We start from the raw sequence: 22,201 nt of genomic DNA, 5'->3' as shown, positions 1-22,201 counted from the left end.
GACGTATAGCTCCATCTCTTAAGGAGCAGGGCTAGTTAGTATGTGACCTGCATGGTCACAGAGGCCCTATGCTTAGAAGGGTCTGGTGCTTCGTGTGATGTTCTTCTATTTCCGTCTTGAAATTCCGCATACGTTTTGAACAAGGGCTCTGCATTTTCATTTTAAACAGGATTCTTGTTGTTAGGTTGCTTTTGCGACCCTATGGGCTGTAGCCTGCTAGTCTTCTCTGTCCATGGGATTTCCCAGGCGAGAATACTTAGTGGGTTGCTGTTCCCTTCTCCAGGGGATCTTCCTGACCCAGGTCTCTTGCATTGGCAAATGGATTCTTTACCACTGAGCCACCAGGAAAGCCCTTTACACAGGGTACCTCAAATGATCTAACTGGTCTTGGTGAGAACTGATTTCATTTTCCCTTGCCGTGTATTATGGGCTAAAACATGGTTTGTCCACAGGACCAAACTCAGACCAGGTTAGGGGCGAGGGCTGCAGTGAGCTACAGGAGCTTTCAGCCAACGCTTCTCATTTCCGCTGGAGGCTAAACTTAGTACAGTAGGAGAAGCGAGGAGAGAGCAGAATTTCCAAGCAGGCAGGCTGCTGGAGCTGGAGTGTCTCCAGGAAGAGCAGTAGCGATGGCCGCCATGCCTGCCGCACCCACAACCACATCAAGCTGATAACCCCCAGGCTCTAACTGATCGCTTCTTATACATTATTTCCTGTAACTTAATTTTCTCAACAAACTGCAAGGTGAGTATTACTTTTACACATGAAGAATCTGAGATTTTCAGCAGTCAAGTTGACCATAATTATAGAGCTATTATTAGTAATGGTCTTTTCTTATTCACCTTTCTACTGTCTTAAGAAGTAGCTATTCCTCTTTGTTGTTAAAATTGAACGCAAATCACTTGTCTACTTAAAAAGATTCACTATCAGGGAGAGAGCCATAGATTTTGCTTACATGTATAGCTTACTTTCTTTTTCCTTTTTAAAAATATTTATTTATTTTGGCAGTTCCAGGTCTTACTTGCCACTCGGGATTTTCAGTTTTTGTTGTGGTCTGTGGGATTATTCTAGTTGTGGCATGTGGGATCTAGTTCCCTGTCAAGGGATGGAACCCAGGCCCCCTGCACTGGGATCATGGAGTCTTAGCCACTGGACTACCAGGGAAGTCCCTAGATTGTTTATTTTCTACTTTTTACTTTCATATAATTGTAGATAGTTTTACTCTTTGCGAGCTTTTGGATATAAATTTGCTTACTTTTCTTCCATGGATGCTACCCAGACAGTATATTAATGCTGGAAGGGTTTTTCCAACAGGAGATAGGTACACCCTCCTTCTTTTCTCAGAAGGTTGTATCAGTAAACCGTGTTATATATTTTTTAGACCTCAGCCAAAATGACATTCTGTTTCTTGATTATTTCTATAATTATTTTCCTAGTCGTTATGTGTGATTATGTCCTGCGGTAATTCTAAAAAATTATCCATGTTCTCTCTTTTAATTTTGCATTTAAATAAGGTCTTTCAAAAGTCTGTAAGTAAATTCTATTCTGGACTAGCTTGAATTATGTCTCCTGCAGGAAAGCGTCCCTGGCAGCTGATGTGTCCAGGCTTGGATGCAGTTCCTCACTCAGCCACAAGTACATCCCCCGGAGGGCCGTGCTGTACGTACCTGGCAATGATGAAAAGAAGATAAACAAGATTCCCTCCCTGAATGTAGACTGTGCGGTGCTCGACTGTGAGGATGGTGTAGCTGTGAACAAAAAGGTAACGGCATGATTTTTCCTTCAAGTGGAAAACAGAAATGCATTGAAATTTGGTAGCATTGCTCACGATTTGGAAAGAGTGTCCCATATTCACTGTGTGCTGATTACTAATATACTCATGGGCTTCCCTGGAGGCTCAGATGGTAAAGAATCCGCCTGCAATGCAGAAGACCCAGGTTTGATCCCTGAGTCAGGAAGATCCGCTGGAGAAGGAAATGGCAACCCCGCTCCTGTATTCTTGCTGGAGAATCCCATGGACAGAGGAGCCTGGTGGGCTACAGTCTTTGAGGTTGCAAAGAGTTGAACACGACTGAGCAACTAAGAACAATATATCAGCATGCAATATATTCTTGACCAGCCCTTGTATGGCTTCTGAATGTGTATGGTTCTTTTCTCCAAGAGACAGGAGGAATCCAGCCAAAATATATTTAAAACTGTGATCTTCAGTATATATGATTATGTGTGTGTGTATAGATAAAGAGATATATGCTTAAAAAGAAAGAGAATTCGATTCTCAATCTGTTTCGGCTGTGATATTTGCTGGTTTAAGTAAATCAGTTAATCCTAAACTTGTGGTATGAATTTTTCAGATCAATAAGATGAAATTAGGAATTTATTTCTTTTTACTGCCAGGTAAAAAGTGTAGGGAGTGACCTTATCTTTTCCGGGACAAGTGCCAATAACAAATAGTCTTCAATGGATAAGTCACTGTTTTCCCTCCATAATTAAAGGGAAACTACACACAGAACTTCAAACTTGCAGGTTCTAGCTGGTTTTCTCATGGCCTGATAAGAGAAATGCATCTTAAAAAATACCCAGTTTGTAAACAGATACAAAAGGTCCTTGCTGGCTGGTAACATGATGAATGCCTTTTGTTTCATTTTGGTTTGCTTATCTTCATTTTCTAGGTTTTTATAATGAACACAGATTTGTTCAAATAATTGGGTAAAACACATAAATCATTATAACTGATGTTGGCACGGAACTTTTTAAATTAAAAACATGTTTTCCCTCGACCTTCCCCTGTCCAGTCCCTCGACAGTGAGGTTGGGCTGGGAACAGACTGCGGGGCTGGAGGCACAGAGGAGCTGGCCATCTGAAGTTTTATCTATGCGGATAGTTTCTTTTCCTTGGTGATCTGAAATAGCATGCTTGTCCTGTACAACTTTTTTGATTAGTTGTTTCCCTGGAGATTCTAGCAAACCAATAGTGGCCTTATTTTTTTTTTTTAAAGTTAGTTTCCAGCATCTTTCTAATGGTGACACCAAGGCTTTACAAGTATATGGTAAAGGATTAGAATAAACATGTGGAATCTAAAGCGTCTACCCAACATCTTTGGCATGCACCAAGGAAAATACAATTAATCTTCTTTCTTCCACAGATTAAGGTAAATAGGGCTTTTCTTGAAGGATGTAATATGATTCCAGTATTCTTCCTTCCAGAACTCACATAGCCACTCTAAGATTAGATACTAAATTGTAGTTCTAGTTCTTTGTGACCCAGGGCGATTCACTCGACTTCTTTGCCTCAGTTTCTTATCTGTACCATGGGATGACAAAAATCTTCTTTTGTCAGGGACAGGGATTATAACAAGGAGTAAGTTTGATAAAATGCCCTCGAGTAGTTTGATTTCCTATAGGAAATAGATTAGATAAATCCTGTAGTAATCATGATTAGAGGGGAATTTATTTTAGCATGTAGCACAGTGAGCCATTCGGTGCTCTGATAAACTTCTAATTATATTTCTTCACAAACCTTGAGGCTATCTTCCCATTCCTACCCAAGGATGTTTCCTGCCACCCAGTTGAGTTGGAAATATGGTTCATTCCTGCCTCATGTTTGCTTACTGTTAATCTGCGTTCTGAAGCGCATCTTAATACCTGGAGCCACTACTTAGGAGGAACCTAAGGAGGGGCTAGGGGAGAAGAGTTTAGGGTGGGCAAATTGTGCCCACTGTCTTGGTGAAGATGTCCAGACAGTCAGAACACTGCAGTTCTCAGTGCACCTAAAATTGGTGTTAACTGCCAGACACACTGTTATACACATGCTGAACTTGGAATCAACCAAATTTCCTTTTCTTACCCACAGAGAGTTCTGGTAAGCCAGGCCAGCACTTGTAAAACACGTTTTTTCTCTTAAAATTTTTACCCAGGACTTAATTTTATCTCATATATTTCATTTCATAGCCCCAGCCTGTCAGTGTCTTTTTGGGTTTTGATTTCCTCATCCAACATTTATGTTATCTGAGAACTTGACCAGCACCCTGTACAAAAATTTGACAGGTTTCTGATAGAGATGTTGAAGAGGTTAGAGCCAAGTGCTATGCAAACATGCCGCTAGAAACTTCTATTCAAGTTTATTTAACAAACTTTTTTTTTTTTTTTGGCCACACCAGGCAGAATGTGGAGTCGTATTTTCCCATAACCCCTGCATTGGAAGTGCAGGGCCTTAACCACTGGACCACCAGGGAAGTCCCTTAACAGACATTTATACAGTGGTGACTAAATGCTAAGCATTGTTCTAAAGGTTTCAATGGGTAACATCCCATTGAGTTACTATTATTATACTCCATATACAGATAAGGCAGGCTTCCCTAATGGCTCAGCGGGTAAAGAATCTACCTGCAAGGCAGGAGACACAGGAGACTCAGGTTCAGTCCCTGGGTCAGGAAGATCCCCTGGAGGAGGGCATGCAACCCACTCCAGTACTCTTGCCTGGAGAATCCCATGGACAGAGGAGCCTGGTGGGCTACAGTCCATGGGGTCGCAAAGAGTTGAACACGCCTGAGTGACTAAGCACAGCACATATGAGGAAGCTGAAGCATGGAGAGGTCAGGTTCATGAATGAGTTCTGTGAAGATGGTTATTCAGTCACCTAATTCTCTTAAAATCCAGTCTTTTCACAAGAAGAGACAAGAGATTTTTACCTAATGTGTTTCAAGATGAAGACTCCTTTCTGATCTACATGGTTTAGCAATGCCTTCTCTCTCCCTGTACCTCCATCTCTCCAAAAAAAATGAGTTTAAGTAGATGAGACTTGATCTTGAAGAACCCCTGTCAGTACTACCTCGTCGTTACCACCTTCACTTTGAAGTGCTGCAGATAGAAAAATGGTAATAGCTACCATGTACTGAGAATGTAAGAGGTGCTATAATAAATACTTTAATTATCTTGTTTACTCCTTATATCAAAGTTTTGTCCAGGGTCCGGGAACACAGTGCCATTATATGGCAGAACCAAGATTTGAACCTCCTGAATTTTTGCCAGGAATCAGCCTCAAGTTCACTTGTTGGCATATTCAGTTCAGTTCAGTTCAGTCACTCAGTTGTGTCCGACTCTTTGTGACCCCATGAATTGCAGCACGCAAGGCCTCCCTGTCCATCACTAACTCCCAGAGTTCACTCAGACTCACGTCCATCGAGTCGGTGATGCCATCCAGCCATCTCATCCTCTGTCGTCCCCTTCTCCTCCTGCCCCCAATCCCTCCCAGCATCAGGGTCTTTTCCAGTGAGTCACTCTTCACATCAGGTGGCCAAAGTATTGGAGTTTCAGCTTTAGCATCAGGCCTTCCAAAGAACACCCAGGACTGATCTCCTTTAGGATGGACTGGTTGGATCTCCTTGCAGTCCAAGGGACTCTCAAGAGTCTTCTCCAACACCACAGTTCAAAAACATCAATTGTTTGGCACTCAGCTTTCTTTATAGTCCAACTCTCATATCCATACATGACCACTGGAAAAACCATAGCCTTGACTAGATGGATCTTTGTTGGCAAAGTAATGTCTCTGCTTTTGAATATGCTATCTAGGTTGATCATAACTTTCCTTCCAAGGAGTAAGCGTCTTTTAATTTCATGGCTGCAGTCACCATCTGCAGTGATTTTGGAGCCCCCCAAAATAAAGTCTGATGCTGTTTCCCCATGTATTTGCCAGGAAGTGATGGGATATTACATAGCTCATATTATATAATCTTTTCCTCCTTTCTCTGAAAGTTAGTACCTTGGCTTCTCTTTATCTTTTGTCACCTTTGTATACTCTGCAGTTTCTCAAAGATTACCGACAGAAGCATTGTATTCACATCTGCAAATTCTTCCAGTCTCTTAGGATTTTATTGCATTTAAACCTGGTGACTTAAATTCATTTGAAATGTCCAGATAAGTCTGAAACTTCTAATGTAGCTCTTATTCTTTTTCCTTTCTTGAAGTCACCTTTTAATCATATTTCTTGTTGAATATTATTCCTCTTGATGGAGGAGATAGAGACCATTTTAATGTTTACTTCTTACCGTGTTAAAACTCTCATTTCAAATGATCTAGTTATGGTTTGGCTAAACTGAACTCTTATTGCCTAATTCAACTTTCTTGGCATTATTAAAGCTTAGTCACTTCATTTTATATGTTTCATTTTATTTCTATTTTTAGTAACTGACCAATTCCATATTTCATCTGACTGGTTCTATGGAGTGTGGGCTTGTAATGAAAACAAGAGGCACTTCAGCAGAGCAGTTTATAAGTATATAATACCTTCCAGCAGTCTCTAATCCTGTCCTGTTAATCCAATTTGTGTTTAAGCAGCTCCTTCATGTCAGGGATGGCCTACCAGCTCACCTTCCAAGCATGGATGAGGAAAAGACCATCTCCACTCCCCTCTTATCTTCTCCTTTTCCTTCTTGAATACATGAGGAGATACAAGGCTGTCTAAGCCACTGCTTGCTGGGACCCAGTGAAAAGAAGCCAAGTAATGCAGAGATTTCTGGTGAATCTCCATGAGGCTGGGTGAGGCCAAGAAGTTAGGAGTGAAATTGATAGAGGCAGGGCTCCTGGGCTGCTATTTTAGCTGAGTAAATATTTAACTGTTTAACGTTTCAATGTGTAAACTGAAATACTCAGTAAATATTGAGTACCTACTCAACCAGGCACCATGGCAAGCAGGAGGAGAACAAAGAGAGTGGCATGGTCCCTTGTCTCTAAACAATACACTTTTTGAATTATCTTTTCAACTTCAGGCATGATATTGACTCCATGCTATGGGAACTATTTCTCACCCCACTACCACCCTGCCCCCATTGCATGTGAACCTTTCCCATCCTTCAGTTGTCCTAATACAGTTCTATGTAACTTTGATGAGATTGGTGTTCAGTGTAAAAAATAGCAGAGTTGAGTCACATAGTAATAAACTGATCACCTTTCCTTTTCTGCCAGCCTGTTGTTTTCCCTGGAGTTCATAGTTATCTTTTTTCCACCTAGTTTATTTTTCTATTCAGCTGTTGCTAATGCAAAACCCACCTCTTCCTAATTGTCTGAATCTCCTCTTAATATGTTTAAAAGCATCTGGTATTTTTTCAGTTTCATCTTCTTGGAGAACTCTCTCCTTGACTCTTCCGATCCCCTCAAGTCTGAAGTAGCTGTCCTTCAGGCCTGTAGCACAGTTGCAATCCCAAACTCACCTTTCCCCCACCCTGGGAATTCCTTCTCCTCTCAGCTGGGTTGGATATCCTGTTGTCTGAGTTTTTATATCTGAGTACATTTGGGTGAGGACACCTTCCAGGAGTTTCTGAGAGGAGGTTTCCCTGTGAAGGACAGAAGCAACTTATGTACAATCTGATTTTTTCCTAATTTGATTTGTAAAGAGCGGGAGTATATTTGGAGAGTAGGATCATGAGGGTCTCACGTGGATCCTTCAGGAAGCCAAAGGAGGAGCTCTGAGTTGTGACTTGAAGAAGGCTTTTCTATGGGAACCTGAGCTAGTGAAATCTGGGCTGTTAACTCACAGGCAACTTGATTTGGGACCAACAACCCAGTTCAGTGGAAAGGGTAGAGGGCTTGACAACAGACAATCCACGTAAAGGTCCCAATTTCAATACTGTTTATCCAGGGAACTTGAGTCCTGTAGTCTATGAGGCTCTGTTTCTTTATCTGCCCCATGAGATTGGTAATAATGAATCCTGTACTAACCCACCACAGGGCCAGCTGTGAGGCACAAATAGAAAAGCATTTTGCAAACTTGCAAGTGCTAGATAAATACTGCTTTTCTAAAGAAGCAGCCATGTCATTTTTAAAATAATGAAGCTTAGAAGATTTAAGAGAATGGATATTTAGCATATTCCTTAAGGTGTCTCTTTCAAGTAATTTGATGGTCAAGAACAGACTATGGAGCCAGACTGTTGGATTCTGGTGTCTGGAGTCTGACATCAGCTTGTCCTAACAGTGTGACCTTGGACAAATGGACTTTAGCCCATCTCTCTGTGCCTCAGTTTCCTCATCTGTAAAATGAAGGCAATAATGGTAACAATAGTATCTACCCCCACAAAATTATATTAAGTGGGTGGGTACTTGTAAAGTGCTTCTTAGGACAGTGCCTGGCATATAATGCGTTGAATGAGTAGTTGATAAATACCTCAGAGCAATTGTCTTAGCTGCAACCCTGGCCAAGAGTCTGATGCATCAACTCGAGTCACTGATGCTTGCTTAGAATGCCGAGGGTTACTGGTATTGGTTTGTACTCTGGATTCCTGACTCTCACAGGGCAATGTTTTGGCACAGGTAAGTTTTTGCTCTAAATGTCGCAGAGTTTGCCAGTTTTGCTATCATTATTATTATTAATTTTTTTTTAGCCTCTCTGTCCACTATTGTAGACCAAGAAAAGACTCTAGGGACAGCAAAATAACCACTTTTTCTTTCGAGCGCCTTCACAGATTTCTTAGCACTAGGGGGCTCGAAACAGCTATCTTAGAAAGATCTTACTTAATTTTTTTCCTCAGGAAAACAAAGAGAAAATTATCTTTCGCAAGCAGCTAAGCAGTAGATTTTCACTTTGCATCTCTGTGCTGGGTCCTTGACAGAAAGGAGTAAGAGAAGCGTGGAGGAAGGTGGCTGACTCTGAGGGCCTTTCTCCCCTGAGAATACCCTTGCACAGCACCATTCTCAGTCCTGGGAAACAGACCAGGAGGACAGCCCCGGCTGGGGCTGGGGTGTTGGAGGAGGGGTGCCCTTAACAGTTGAGGGGAGCCCATGGTCGGTGAGGGGTTGGAGAAGCAGCTCCCTTCCCCTCCCTCCACTCTGCACGTGGAGCCCCTTGGGCTGCCGGGAGGGCTATCTCATGGATTGTGAAAAGCAAGGGGAAGCTATTTGCCTCCTAAGTAACCGTCAGTGCTACAGAAACCCCAGAAGATCACTGCCCCCGCCCCCCGCCCAGGGCCGTGTTCTTTGTTGCTTTTGTTTGTTGTAAAGACTTATTTCTTACTGGCTGTGCTGGGTCTTGGTTGCTGTGCACAGGCTTTCTGTAGTTGCAGTGATCGGGCCGCTTCTCAGCTGCGATGCTCAGCCTTCTCGTTGCAGTGGCTTCTCTTGTTGCGGAGCTCTAAGAAGCAAGGGCTTAGCAGCTGTGGTGCACAGGCTTAGTTCCTCTGCGGCACGTGGGCTCTTCTAGAATCAGGGGTCGAACCCACGTCCCCAGCACTGGCAGGTGGATTCTTTACCACTGGACCACCAGAGAAGCCCTAGGCCACATTATCTGATTGCTTCCCTCCATCCATCCTGGATACAAGGACCTATGTAAGGCCTAAAGGATTGTGGTTGTAGAGAGACAGTTGGAAGTAACACCATAGAGATGAGGGGAGTACGCCTTTGTTCCCCACGATAAACCACTTTCTCAGTACTCTGCAGAGAGAGCGCTTCTTACTAGGACTCCTGTAGTTACCTGTCAGAGTCTGCAGAACCTAGGAGTCATCGCATTTGCAAGCGTGTGTGCGTGCTCCATCTCTTCAGTTGTGCCCGCCTCTTCGTGACCCCATGGACTGCATCTCCTGCACTGCAAGTGAATTCCCTACCTCTGAGTCACCAGGGAAGCCCATTTGCAAGTGTGAAAAGTGAAAGTGTTAGTCACTCAGTCGTGTGTGACTCTTTGTAATCCCGTGGACTGTAGCCCACCAGACTCCCCCATCCATGGGATTTTCCAAACAAGGATACTGGAGTGGTTTGCCATTTCCTTCTCCAGGGGATCTTCCCAACCCAGGGATCGAACCTGGGTCTCCTGCATTGTGGGCGGATTCTTTACCGTCTGAGCCACCAGGGAAGCAACCATGAGTTGCTCATTAAGAAACACGAAATATTGAACTTCCCTGGGAGTCCAGCAGTTAAGACTCTGCTCTCCACTCCAGTACTCTTGCCTGGAAAATCCCATGGACAGAGAAGCCTGGTAGACTACAGTCCATGGGATCACAAAGAGTCGGACACGACTGAGCGACTTCACTATACACTGTAATAGTGTAATGCTTGTCTCTGTTAAACTTGCTTTTTCTTGTTCCTTAAAAACTAAATTTTGTACTACTGTTTTTGTGCCCTTAACTTTTTCCCTTACTTCTGAGGAGGGACAGTTTGGAAGATCTGGTAGCTTATAAATGAAAGCTCCTGGTCTTTTTAAGTGTATTTTTCTAGAGACATAAATATCTGTCTTACATTTCTTTAAGTATCTGTTTAAAAAAAAAAAAAGACTCTGCTCTTCCACTGCAAGGGGCACAGGTTCCATCCCTGGTCAGGGAGCTAAGATCTCACATGCCACTTGGCAAAAAAAACAAAAACAAAACACAGATATCAATATCAAATATCAATCAAGGTTGTTGACTTATCTTTAATCTTCAAGTAATATAAATATGAGTTCCTGACACTCTTCACGTTAAATCAGTTAACCCTTGAGTTCCTCTGTAAAGCTTTTAATTGCCTTTTTTTTTTCCTAACCCTTTTTTCTTCCCTGAGCTTATATATTCTAATTTGTGCTCTCTCATTTGGCTCTCCTGTGCAAGTGTGTGTGCTCTCACACATAGGTACATAGACATTAAGCCCCCATTTACACTTACTAACAAATCGACTGGGTTAAATTTTAAATACTCCAATGCTTTCACTTTGATTGAAATAAAATAGTAGAGTGGCGAGGAGGTGTGTTGTCCCAACAGGGAGAAAGCTAACTGACATTCAGTAAATGATTCAATGTATACAGGGTGTGGGGAGCCAACGCCTCTTCAATAGGGGAGTGAAATTAGGATGGGAAGGTTCCTCTCCCAGGGACCTTGCTTTTATTAAAAGACTTGAGCGCTTGGGAGATTCTTCAATAGGAGTTTTGGTGTCTGTGAGTCTTTTGGGAACAGTATGGAGAGATGAAATGTGCTTAGGAACTCTGCAAGGTCTTTTTGATCCTTAAAGGTTCTGATATGAAAACCAACCCAAGTTTTCATAAAAGCAGTCAAATATTTCCAGTCTTTTATTAATCTCTTTGTACCCTTAAATATGTCTTTCCCTTTTGTGGAGTAATTGGTAAAACAGCAACAACAAAAACTCACCACCCCCCCCCCCACCCCGCAACTCCCATTGTTTTATTCTTCAAACTGGGCATCTTCTTAGTGCAAGGATTCAAATACCTTTATTACAGTCTTAATAGTCAGCAATTTCCATTTCATAAGCTCAGCAAAATCTCTTTATACGGAGAGATACAGGCTTCAAGTTGCCGGTTACATCTTTTCCAGCAATTTATAAGAATCCAGTTAAGTAAGATGGAGTGTCTGTAACATGATATACCTGACTATGGAAAGCCCAGGTCTAAAATTCAGGTTGAAAGAAAGGAACTTAGCTTAAATAAGCCAAACTTGATCAAAGTCGAAACTGTAGCCGCTTCCTCTGAAATGAAGTAAGAAATAGCTTGGAGACTCGAGTGAAAACCAGTCAGCTTATTTATTCCAACTTTGGTTACCAGTTGAAGTCTGTTCTTTTTAATCAGGGGAACACAGGTGGGTTTCACTAAAGAAGCCCAAGATGTTTCAGTTTGCTAAATCTCAGTGACCAAAGAACCAAGCGCACAAAGCCGCCACCAGAATACGGGGACACAGGCGGAAAGCAGACACAGCTGGAAATCCTGCAGAGCAAGTGCTTGATTCCAAAGAACTGGGTTTTGTCCGGGTTCGCTTATTTGGGTGGCCATAGGTCATATCACCTGAATACTCGTTGAAAGGACTGATGCTAAAGCTGCCACTCCAGTGGTTTGGTCATCTGAGCAAACAGCTGACCCACTGGAAAAGTCTCTGATGCTGGGAAAAGACTGAGGGCAGAAGGAGAAGAGGGCATCAGAGGATGAGATGGTTGAATGGCATCTTTGATGCAATGGACATGAACTTGGGCAAACTCTGGGAGATAGTGAGGGGCAACAAAGCCAGGCATGCTGCAGTCCATGGGGTTGCAAAGAGTTGGACACGACTGGGCAACTGAACAACAATAGCAGCTCATATCAAAGTATTAAATACCACTATGTTTTCAGTAATGAATTAGTGGGTATATTTTAAGGCAGAATTTAAAATTCTGATTTAGAGAGACAAGAAATAATATCCCTATACACCTGTGGATAATTAGTCATCGACAAAGGAGGCAAGAACATACAAAGGGAAAAGACATTCTCTTCAGAAAACAGTATTGGAAAAGTTGGACAGCTGCGGGTAAGTCGCTGAAATTAGAACACACCCTCACACCATACACAAGAATAAGCTCAAAATGGCTTAAGGACTTAAATATAAGACATGATACCATAAAACTCCTAGAAGAGAACATAGGCAAAATATCCTCTGATATAAATTGTACCAGTGTTTTCTTAGGTCAGTCTCCCAAGGCAATAGAAATAAAAAGTAAACAAATGAAACCTAACCAAATTTACAAGAATCTGTACAGCAAAGGAAACCATGACTGGAAGAAAATATTTGCAAATGATGTGACCAACAACAGCTTAATTTCCAAAATATACAAATAGCTCAAATCACTTTATAGCAAACAACCCAGTTGAAATATGGACAGAAGACCTAAATAGACATTTCTCCAAAGAAGACGTACATACAGATGGTCAACAGGCACATGAAAAGGTGCTCATCATTGCTGCTTATTAGAGAAATGCAAATCAAAACTACAACGAGGTACCACCTCACACCAGTCAGGATGGCCACCATTAAAAAGTTTACAAATAATAAATGCTAGAGAGGGTATGGAGAAAAGGGAACTCTCTTATACTGCTGGTGGGAATGTAAGTTGGCACAGTCACTATGGAAAAGAATGTGGAGGTTCCTCAGAAAACTAGCAAAGTAATGCTCAAAATTTTCCAAGCTAGGCTTCAACAGTATGTGAACTGAGAATGTCCAGATGTTCAAGCTGGATTTAGACAAGGCAGAGGAACCAGAGATCAAATTGCCAACATCCGCTGGATTATAGAAAAAGCAAGAGAATTCCAGAAAAACATCTGCTTCACTGACTACTCTAAAGCCTTTGACTGTGTGGATCACAACAAACCGTGAAAAATTCTTAAAGAGATGGGAATACCAGACCACCTTACAGCCTTCTGAGAAATCTGTGTGTGAGTCAAGAAGCAACAGTTAGAACCAGACACGAAAACACACACACACACACACACACACACACACACACACATATATATAATGGAATATTACTCAGCCATAAAAAAGAATGAAATAATGCTATTCATAGCAACATGGATAGACCTAGAGATTATCATGCTTTGGAAAGTAAGTCAGAAAGGCAGGCAAATACCATATGATATCACTTATATGTGAAATCTAAAATATGACACAAATGAACATACCTATGAGACACAAAGAGATTCCAGGCATAGAGCGCCAGGGAGGAGAGGGCGGGGGAGGGAAGGATTGAGAGCCTGAATTCAGTTCAGTTCAGTCGCTTAGTTGTGTCCGACTCTTTGTGACCCCATGAACCGCAGCACGCCAGGCCTCCCTGTCCATCACCAACTCCTGGAGTCCACCCAAACCCTTGTCCATCAAGTCGATGATGCCATCCAACTGTCTCATCCTCTGTTGTCCCCTTCTCCTCCTGCCCTCAATCTTTCCCAGCATTAGGGTCTTTTCCAGTGAGTCAGCTCTTTGCATCAGGTAGACAAAGTATTGGAGTTTCAGCTTCAACATCAGTCCTTCCAATGAATACCCAGGACTGATCTCCCTTAGGATGGACTGGTTGGATCTCCTTGCAGTCCAAGGGACTCTCAAGAGTCTTCTCCAACACCACATTTCAAAAGCATCAATTGTTTGGCGCTCAGCTTTCTTTATAGTCCAACTCTCACATCCATACATGACCACTGGAAAAACCATAGCCTTGACTAGACGGACCTTTGTTGGCAAAGTAATGTCTCTGCTTTTTAATACGCTATCTAGGTTGATCATAACTTTCCTTCCAAGGAGTAAGTGTCTTTTAATTTCATAGCTGCAGTCACCATCTGCAGTGATTTTGGAGCCAAAAAAATAAAGTAAGCCACTGTTTCCACTGTCTCCCCATCTATCTGCCATGAAGTGATGGGACCAGATGCCATGATCTTATTTTTCTGAATATTGAGCTTTAAGCTAACTTTTTCACTCTCCTCTTTCACTTTCATCAAGAGGCTCTTTAGTTCTTCACTTTCTGCCATAAGGGTGATGTCATTTGCATATCTGAGGTTATCGATATTTTTCCCAGCAGTCTTGATTCCAGCTTGTGCTTCCTCCAGCCCAGCATTTCTCATGATGTACTCTGCATAGAAGTTAAATAAGCAGGATGACAATATACAGCCTTGACGGACTCCTTTTCCTATTTGGAACCAGTCTGTTGTTCCAAGTCCAGTTCTAACTGTTGCTTCCTGACCTGCATACAGGTTTGTCAAGAGGCAGGTCAGGTGGTCTGGTATGCCCATCTCTTTCAGAATTTTCCACACAGTCAAAGGCTTTGGCATTGTCAATAAAGCAGACATAGATGTTTTTCTGGAACTCTCTTGCTTTTTTGATGATCCATCGGATGTTGGCAATTTGATCTCTGGTTCCTCTGCCTTTTCTAAAACCAGGTTGAACATCTGGAATTTCACAGTTCACGTATTGCTGAAGCCTGGCTTGGGGAATTTTAAGCATTACTTTACTAGTGTGTGAGATGAGTGCAATTGTGCAGTAGTTTGAGCATTCTTTGGCATTGCCTTTGATTGGGATGAAAACTGACCTTTTCCAGTGCGGTGGCTGCGATGGCGCATGAGCACAGCAGCTGCACCGGTGCATGAGCGAGCGCGGCTGAGAGGAGCTGCACTGGGCCGGAGGTCAGGGGTGGCGGCCGAGAGGAGCCTGAATTAGCAGGTGCAAACTAGTATACATAGGATGGATAAATAACAAGGTCCTACTGTTTAGCATGGCTCTTCCCTGGTGACTCAGCAGTAAAGAATTCTGCCTGCTGATACGGGAGACTTGGGGTGATTCCCTATATCTGGAAGATCCCTTAGAGAAGGAAATGGAAATCCATTCTAGTATTTTTGCCTGGGAAATCCCATGGACAGAGGAGCCTGATGGGCTACAGTCCCTGGGGTCACAAAGAGTCAGATACGACTAAATAACAACAACAACTGTATAACACAGGAAACTATATTCAATATCCTGTTATACACTAGAATGGGAAAGAATATGAAAAAGTATGTATATGTTTATCTGAGTAACTTTGCTATACAGCAGGAATTAATACAACATTGTAAATCAACTGCACTTCAATAAAAGCCAGATATAAGTACATTAGAACTTCCCAGGGTGGTCATAGTTTAATTTTTATTCTATACCAGCTCTGTAGTTTAGGAAAGATGGTGTTTTAAAGGGAGAAGAAAAGGAAAGTATGGATTAGTTGGGAGCAAATGTCAAGTTGTGAATTAACTCAAGGATGCCTTCTACTGAAGATATGCTGTCTGTTTTGGATATGTTTTTACAGTTTTTTTTTCCCATTGATATGACTGTGCTCGCTGTTCACTGATGAAAAATTAACCTCCTCGGCCAGATCTAGTCTAAACAGCAGCATGTTCTTGGGCAAAGTATTAATTGGCTCCAGATAACAAGGCCAAAAAGAACTCCCTGGACATTGGTCAGAAGAGCAAAAAGTCAAGAGAGGAAGATGAGCCAGGAGGCTGGCCTGAGATCAACATGGGCTTCTGTCGGACTCCTCAAGTTTTCTCAGTATGTCATAGAAGAGCAAAGCTAGGGTTGAGCACCAAGAGGCTGTTCCACTAGCCTTTTATCCACACCATCTAACCCTCCTTCCCTAGCAGCAGGGGAATGCTGAAGGTCTGACCTGCCTGGTGCAGGTGTCAGAGCAGAGGGGATGTCAAGAGCTTCTCTTCCCTAGAGTTGTGGATGGATAAATGCTTGGGAGAAGGCAAAGTAGACAGAGTCAATAAATGCAAAAAAAAAAAAAAAACTATTCCAAATAGTCTGTGAGGGAACAGGGAGCTTGAAGTGGGTATGAAGAACCCAAGTTTGGAGTCTTAAGAGGGTTAAGGGGAACCAGATCAAGAACTGCCTCTGGTCAGACCAGTCACGCCTCTCTGGACTAAGCCATGACTGGGCTTTCCATATCCCCCTTGGAGACATTCTGCATACATATTTTCAACTTTGGCCATTCCTGGGACAAAAGGCAGTTCACCGCAATCATTCTTTCCAGCTCTGCCCTAACAAGGAAGACCAGGCCTCTTGGAGCTGACCAAGGTGCTGAAGATGGTTTTAGAACAGTATTAGAGAAAGACTTGCAGTCCATGGAGTCGCTAAAGAGTCAGGCACGACTGAATGGCTTCACTTCCACTTTTCACTTTCATGCATTGGAGAAGGAAATGGCCACCCACTTCAGTGTTCTTGCCTGGAGAATCCCAGGGACGGCAGAGCCTGGTGGGCTGCCGTCTATGGGGTCGCACAGAGCCCGACACGACTGAAGCGACTCAGCAGCAGAGAAAGAGTGGCGCTAATGGTAAAGAATCTGCCTGCCAGTGCAAAGGATGTAAGAGGCACAAGTTCAACCCCTGGCTCTGGAAGATCCTCTGGAGAAGTGTATGGCAACCCACGTCAGTATTCTTGCTGGGAGAATCCCATGGACCGAGGAACCTGTCAGGCTATGGTCCATGGGGTCCCAAAGAACTGGACGCAACTGAGCATCTGAGCACAGCACGAAGAAAGAGAACATTTACTGAGTACATATGGACTTCCCAGGTGGTTTGGTGGTAGAAGAATCTACGTGCCAGTGCAGGAGCTGCAGGAGACGTGGGTTCAGTCCCTAGGTCGGGAAGATCCCTTGGAGGAGGAAGTGGCAACCCACTCTCCAGTATTCTTGCCTGGAGGATCCCATGGACAGAGGAGCCTGGCGGGCTACAGGGGTCGCAGAAGTCAGACGTGACTTAGTGATTGAGGATGCGTGCACTGAGTACGTAGCATTTTCTGTGTGGCAGCACTATCCCTAACTGCTTTGCATAGAATAACTTATTTCATGGTCTCAGAAACTCTGTGAAAGAAGTGTTGTTATTCCCATTGATTACAAGGATAGTGAAGTACAGAGAGATTAACAAACTTAGCTAAAGGCACACAGCTAAGGAGTGAGGAAGCCAGTCAGTTCATACCCTATGATGCACTTTTGGTCACTATAGTTGCTAATGAGAGTTATGAACAGAGCCACAGAGAACCTGCCACATTTTCACGAGTATTGCCCTAACAGAATTGAGTCACAGTTCCCTACCTCAAGTTGCCAAGGTAGGTAGCTTTGGGTTGTCACCTTGGAGAGCCAGGCATAGCAGTAAAGACTGCTTAGGTGCATATACGAGTGAGTGGCTCACATACCCTGTTATAATAGTCATCACCCCTTAATGGAATGACTTATCCCATGTCTGCTTCCCTGTCAGCTGTTGTAAAGAGGGTGCCACGGTATCCCCTCCCCCAGCTTATCAGAGAGCCTAGTATGTAGCAAGTGCTCAGCAAACATTTCAAGAATAAGTGAGTTACATGTGATCAATAGAATAGTAACTGTTATTAACCCTTGTATCATTAGTATTTCAACATTAGTAGAAGCATTGTTACAGGACTTACAGTTCCTTTGTACTTTATATTTGACATGCCCTGTCTTGCAAGCTATGTGAACCTTGGAGTGTATCTTAATTTCTTTCTTTATTTAATTAAGTGTATCTTAAGTTACTTCCTTCTTCCTTTAAGACCAGCGCATCTGGTCATAGTTGTGGCATGCGGGGTCTTCGTTGCATCATGCAGGATCTTTCACTGTGGTGCATGAACTCTCTAGTTGTGTTAGGGGAAGCACGCTGATTGAAACTGCCCGCCCTGGCCAGGCACCATAGTAACCATTTGCATGAGTTGTTTTACGGCAGGAGGTCCTGGTAAGGAACAGGGAACTAATAAGCCTCCACCAATCAGAAGAGTTCAGGAAAGGTCAAAAGGAGACACCACCTGTCTGACCACCTCCCAGAATCCTTCTCTCTGGCATCCATTTTGGCTGAACAAGGCGTGCACCGCCAGGAAGGACTCCAAGTCAGAATGATTGGCTAAAGACAACCTGGAAACTAATCAAATCACCATAAAACCTGAGACTGCAAGCCGTGTGAGAGAGCAGTTCTCCTGGGTTTCCTTACCCTACTGATCTCCACCTGGGTGCCTTTTCCCAATAAAATCTCTTGCTTTGTCAGCACATGTGTCTCCTCGGACAATTCATTTCCGAGTGTTAGACAAGTGCCTAGTTTCGGGCCCTGGAAGGGGTCCCCCTTCCTGCAGCAGTTACGGTGCTTGGGCTCAGTAGTAGCTCCACAGAATGTGGGATCTTGGTTCCCAGACCAGGAATTGAACCCGCATCTCCTGCATTGTGAGTCGGATTCTTAACCACTGGATCACCAGGGAGGTCCCCTCTTAATTTCTCATACAGCATCTATACAGACAAAATGAAACAAACATCTAAGGTCACGATTTGGGCAATTTGAATGCCTAAACACATGTATGATTAAATTTTATTGCATGTTAGATTTGAGATCTTGCACTATATCTTAGATTTGGGATTTTACAGTATCTTAGGCAGGGAGCTCCACTGACATGAAAGTAACTTTGAACATCTCTTTTAAAGGGTGTACAAGTGTTCCCTGGTAACAGAGCTTGCAGTGGCAATTATAGCATCTTCCAATCCAGTTTCCCATTTCAGAGCCTATGTGTCATTTGATATTCATCAAACCATGTTTTTGTTGTGTTGTCTTACATGTAGAAGACTTCCATATCTGCCACACTAACTCCGGCGTGTGTGTGTCTTTAAACAGCACTCCACAGCTGAGCCCTTGGAGGACCGGCCTATTTTGACAGCTCCCCTTAGTCCATGTATCACCAAGCTTGTTCTCTGCCAATATGTTTCACATGATTCCGGGGACATGTGTAGCACGCCTGTGCAACTTGCAAACACTCATACATTATTACAATAATAATTGGGTTTTGATGCAACTGGAACTCAGTACTACCAAGCTGCCAGCATTTCCTTTTGGCTACCAGTGCTAGGCAAGAAAATTATAGTCTAACTGTCTTCCTGTTTATTGATAAACAAAGTGGCCAGCCCAGCAATGGAGCCTGATTAGCAGTTTGCACCCTTTGTGAAAGGATAAACAGAACCCTACTGTTTTCTGTGTTTGACTGCAATTTGCATCTTTAAAGAGGTTGGGTTGCCCTGAGATGCATGTTCAACTTCCCGGTGCCTGGATAGTCTTTGATATGTTACATGTCAGCCTCCTTGTTTTCCTCTCCTTCTTCTTGAAACAATATTTGCCAGAGCACCTCTGGTCCCATCTGGCCTACCATAAGCTTCCCGATAGTCACCTGTCTGAAGGAGGAGGGGGTGGGCAGGGGCACGAGAAGAAATATGTCTCCGTTTCACCGCCCTTGAATTTTACATTCCCAGAAGGCCCTTTAATGCCGACTCTACTGCACTTGTGAAGAGAGGATGATAGGAGAGTGAACAGCCAAAGACAAAAGGGAATCTGCTCACCACTCTTTCTGGCCCACAGGATCATTTCTGGGTCCCCTCTCTTTCTCTTATCTTCACTTATCCTCTAGAAAATGCCCTCCACCTTTGTAAACTGAAACACAGTGTTAGCCTTCTACTTTGAGTCTGGTACAGTGTTCTGAAATTTATTCTAAACTAATTAGGGTCTGAAGCTAAATGGTAAGAGACCAAGTAGTTGACTCTCTCCCTATAATTATTTTCAAATGAAAGAAATGAAGTTCATTTTAACTTGAATTTGCATGATGGAAAAGGGAGCATTAATACATGTAAACATGGGTTAATCTGTTTAAATAAACTTTCCCCATAATCCTCACCATATGTAAACAACATTTGTTCTGCCTTAGAGATATTGCATGATTGGACCCACGAGACTCCTGTTATCCCACTGAACAGTTTCCTTTTATAACTTCAAAAGCAATGTTACATATTTATTGGAGGTTGTAGGGTGTTAAGTGGAGTTATACACAAATTGTACCTCGGCTCTTTCGTTCATGCCAGTAGGGATTAAATTAGATTTTATAGCTGTTGTAGAAGTCTATTTGGTAGCTAACAAGTGGGATTTTTAAATCCTGGAAAACATAATCCTATTATAAAACAGGCAGCTGAATTAACATTACCCAGGAAGGTTCTCTTCATGGATTAGCATTTTTTGACAATAACAAAGAAAATCATCACATTCTATGGGGATATTACATGCCTTTCTCGAAAGTCAGAACAGCGAATTGAGGAAAGGGAACAAGATAAATGACCGAACATGCTATGACTTAGACTGTTTCTTTTTTAAGAAGAGCAGTGGAGGCTGGGAGGTAAAGCTGAGCGTGGCCTTGTCTGTAATTCTGGCACGCGCCCTCGAATTGGAAATGTGGCCTTGCTGATTTCCATGTCAGTGCTCCAGCTTTGGTCATAGATGGTTATCTGCATCAGTAATTTCCTGCTCCTGGTTTCCTTATATGATCACTAAAGAGCACAAAGAGTCCATTAATTACAGCACAAATTGGTGGTGGAAGAAATATTTTGCTACTCTGTGAAATCGCCAACACTTTTTCAGTTATCGTTAGACCCTGAGAATCTGAGAGTTTTAGAGCTGGGAAGGACCTTGACATTTATTTTATTTGATTTTTGTAGTCCTTGTCCAAGTTTTACTTTAAGCACCACAGGAAGATGGATCTTTCTCTCATACACACACACACAAACATACACTTAATAGTGTACGAGTGACTTTTTTATTTTTAAAGAAGAACCTTCAGTAAGTCTTAGCCATTGGTTTTGGCTTGCTGGTAAGGGTTATTATTAGAGCTGGCAGGTTTTGCCAATTTTCATTTGCATGGGTATCATCTTAGCAGATAATCACATGGGCATCAATCAGTGGCATATCATTGTGTGAGATAATTGCATGGGCATCAATCATGTGTGTATCTGAAGCAGGTCATCACGTGGGCATCGATTCCATGTATCCGGAGAAAGGTAATTGCATTAGAAGCAGGGGAGGGCGTGTCTTCACGGCAGATAATCACACGGGTATCAATCACTTTAGGTACTGAGGTAGGTAATCCTGTGCATATCTGCCTCATGTACTAATGTGGATAATTATGTGGATATCAGTCATGTCAACACGCTGGTTTTCTGGTCGAGGTTTACATGCAGAGCAATCGTGTCATATGTTCACTTATGTTGGCAAGGAGGACCCGTGTCCCTGGGCGCACACCAGGGCTGGTGGCTTGGTGGGGTGAAGAAACAGCACCATCCACAAGGCTTCCCCAGTAGAGCACAGGAAAATTCATGGTTAGAGAGCCTTTTAAGACTCTTGTTTTAAGGCTTTGTCTCCTACAGGAGTGGAAACATTCCCTGGGAAGAATGTGAACCAGTGTAGAGGACATTCGTGGTTTACCCTTGACCATCTATTTTTCTTTCCTCAGAGGTCAGCTCTTCATTCCTATTCCAACTCAGATTATCTAGGTGTGATCTCAGCCCCCAAGGAATCTAGGGTTCAAGACTAAGCAATCAGTGACATACCACTGGCCACGCTGATTGGCTCAGGGAAGGACACATTAGCCAGTCCAATTGACGTTAGCCAGTCCAATTCACATTTTTAGCGGGTAGACTCCAAGCGAAGTTCAAATAAACAGTAGATGGTTAATGAGAACGAGGGGGAAAGGCTTGGCTCATTCACAGACTAATCATCTTTTAGGTAAGTCCTTTTCACCAGTGATGTACACATGTTCTCTCACCTGCTGCAGGTAGATACTCATGAAATGAATGTGTGTGTGAATGAAAGGCTGAACAAACACTTGGTCCCTGGCCGGGAGGTGTCCCCATGACTTAAGCTCTAGGGCTGGCGCTGTCCAGTCTGTTCTCCACTCCAGTCTTCACATGCGCCCTTCCTTCTGCTCAGCATCCTCCCCGAGTCTCACAGGAGCATCTGTCCTCGGAGGCCTTGCAGGACCACTGAGACTCAGTGACTTCCCCGGCTCCGTTGCCGCCTGTGCTGTACGAACTTTCCGTTCTGTAAAATGCATCACCCCTGTAATACTTGTACAGGGCTTCTCTTTTGCTCTAGACTGGAAGCCCCAGGAGGGCAGGAATTCAGTCTG

General features: G+C 43.1%; 1 protein-coding gene across 5 annotated transcripts in view; it reads left to right on the top strand.

Annotated features, from left to right (window-relative positions):
* The window catches only part of CLYBL (citrate lyase beta like), a 233,645-nt gene that overhangs the window by 120,751 nt on the left and 90,693 nt on the right, over nt 1–22,201 (top strand). For all 5 annotated transcript variants that reach the window (XR_001918925.1, XM_018056399.1, XM_018056397.1 and 2 more), the window contains exon 2: nt 1,576–1,762. Coding sequence is in view for 4 of the 5 variants with exons in the window: in XM_018056399.1 (XP_017911888.1) it covers nt 1,576–1,762 (187 nt within the window). In the remaining variant the exon portion in view is untranslated. The remainder of the gene's footprint in view (nt 1–1,575; nt 1,763–22,201) is intronic.

The sequence above is a fragment of the Capra hircus genome, chromosome 12 (genome assembly GCF_001704415.2).
Source record: "Capra hircus breed San Clemente chromosome 12, ASM170441v1, whole genome shotgun sequence".
In the NCBI taxonomy this organism is placed as follows: Eukaryota; Metazoa; Chordata; class Mammalia; order Artiodactyla; family Bovidae; genus Capra; species Capra hircus.
Note: the sequence above shows the minus strand (reverse complement) of the source record. Positions and strands in the feature narration are given on the sequence as shown.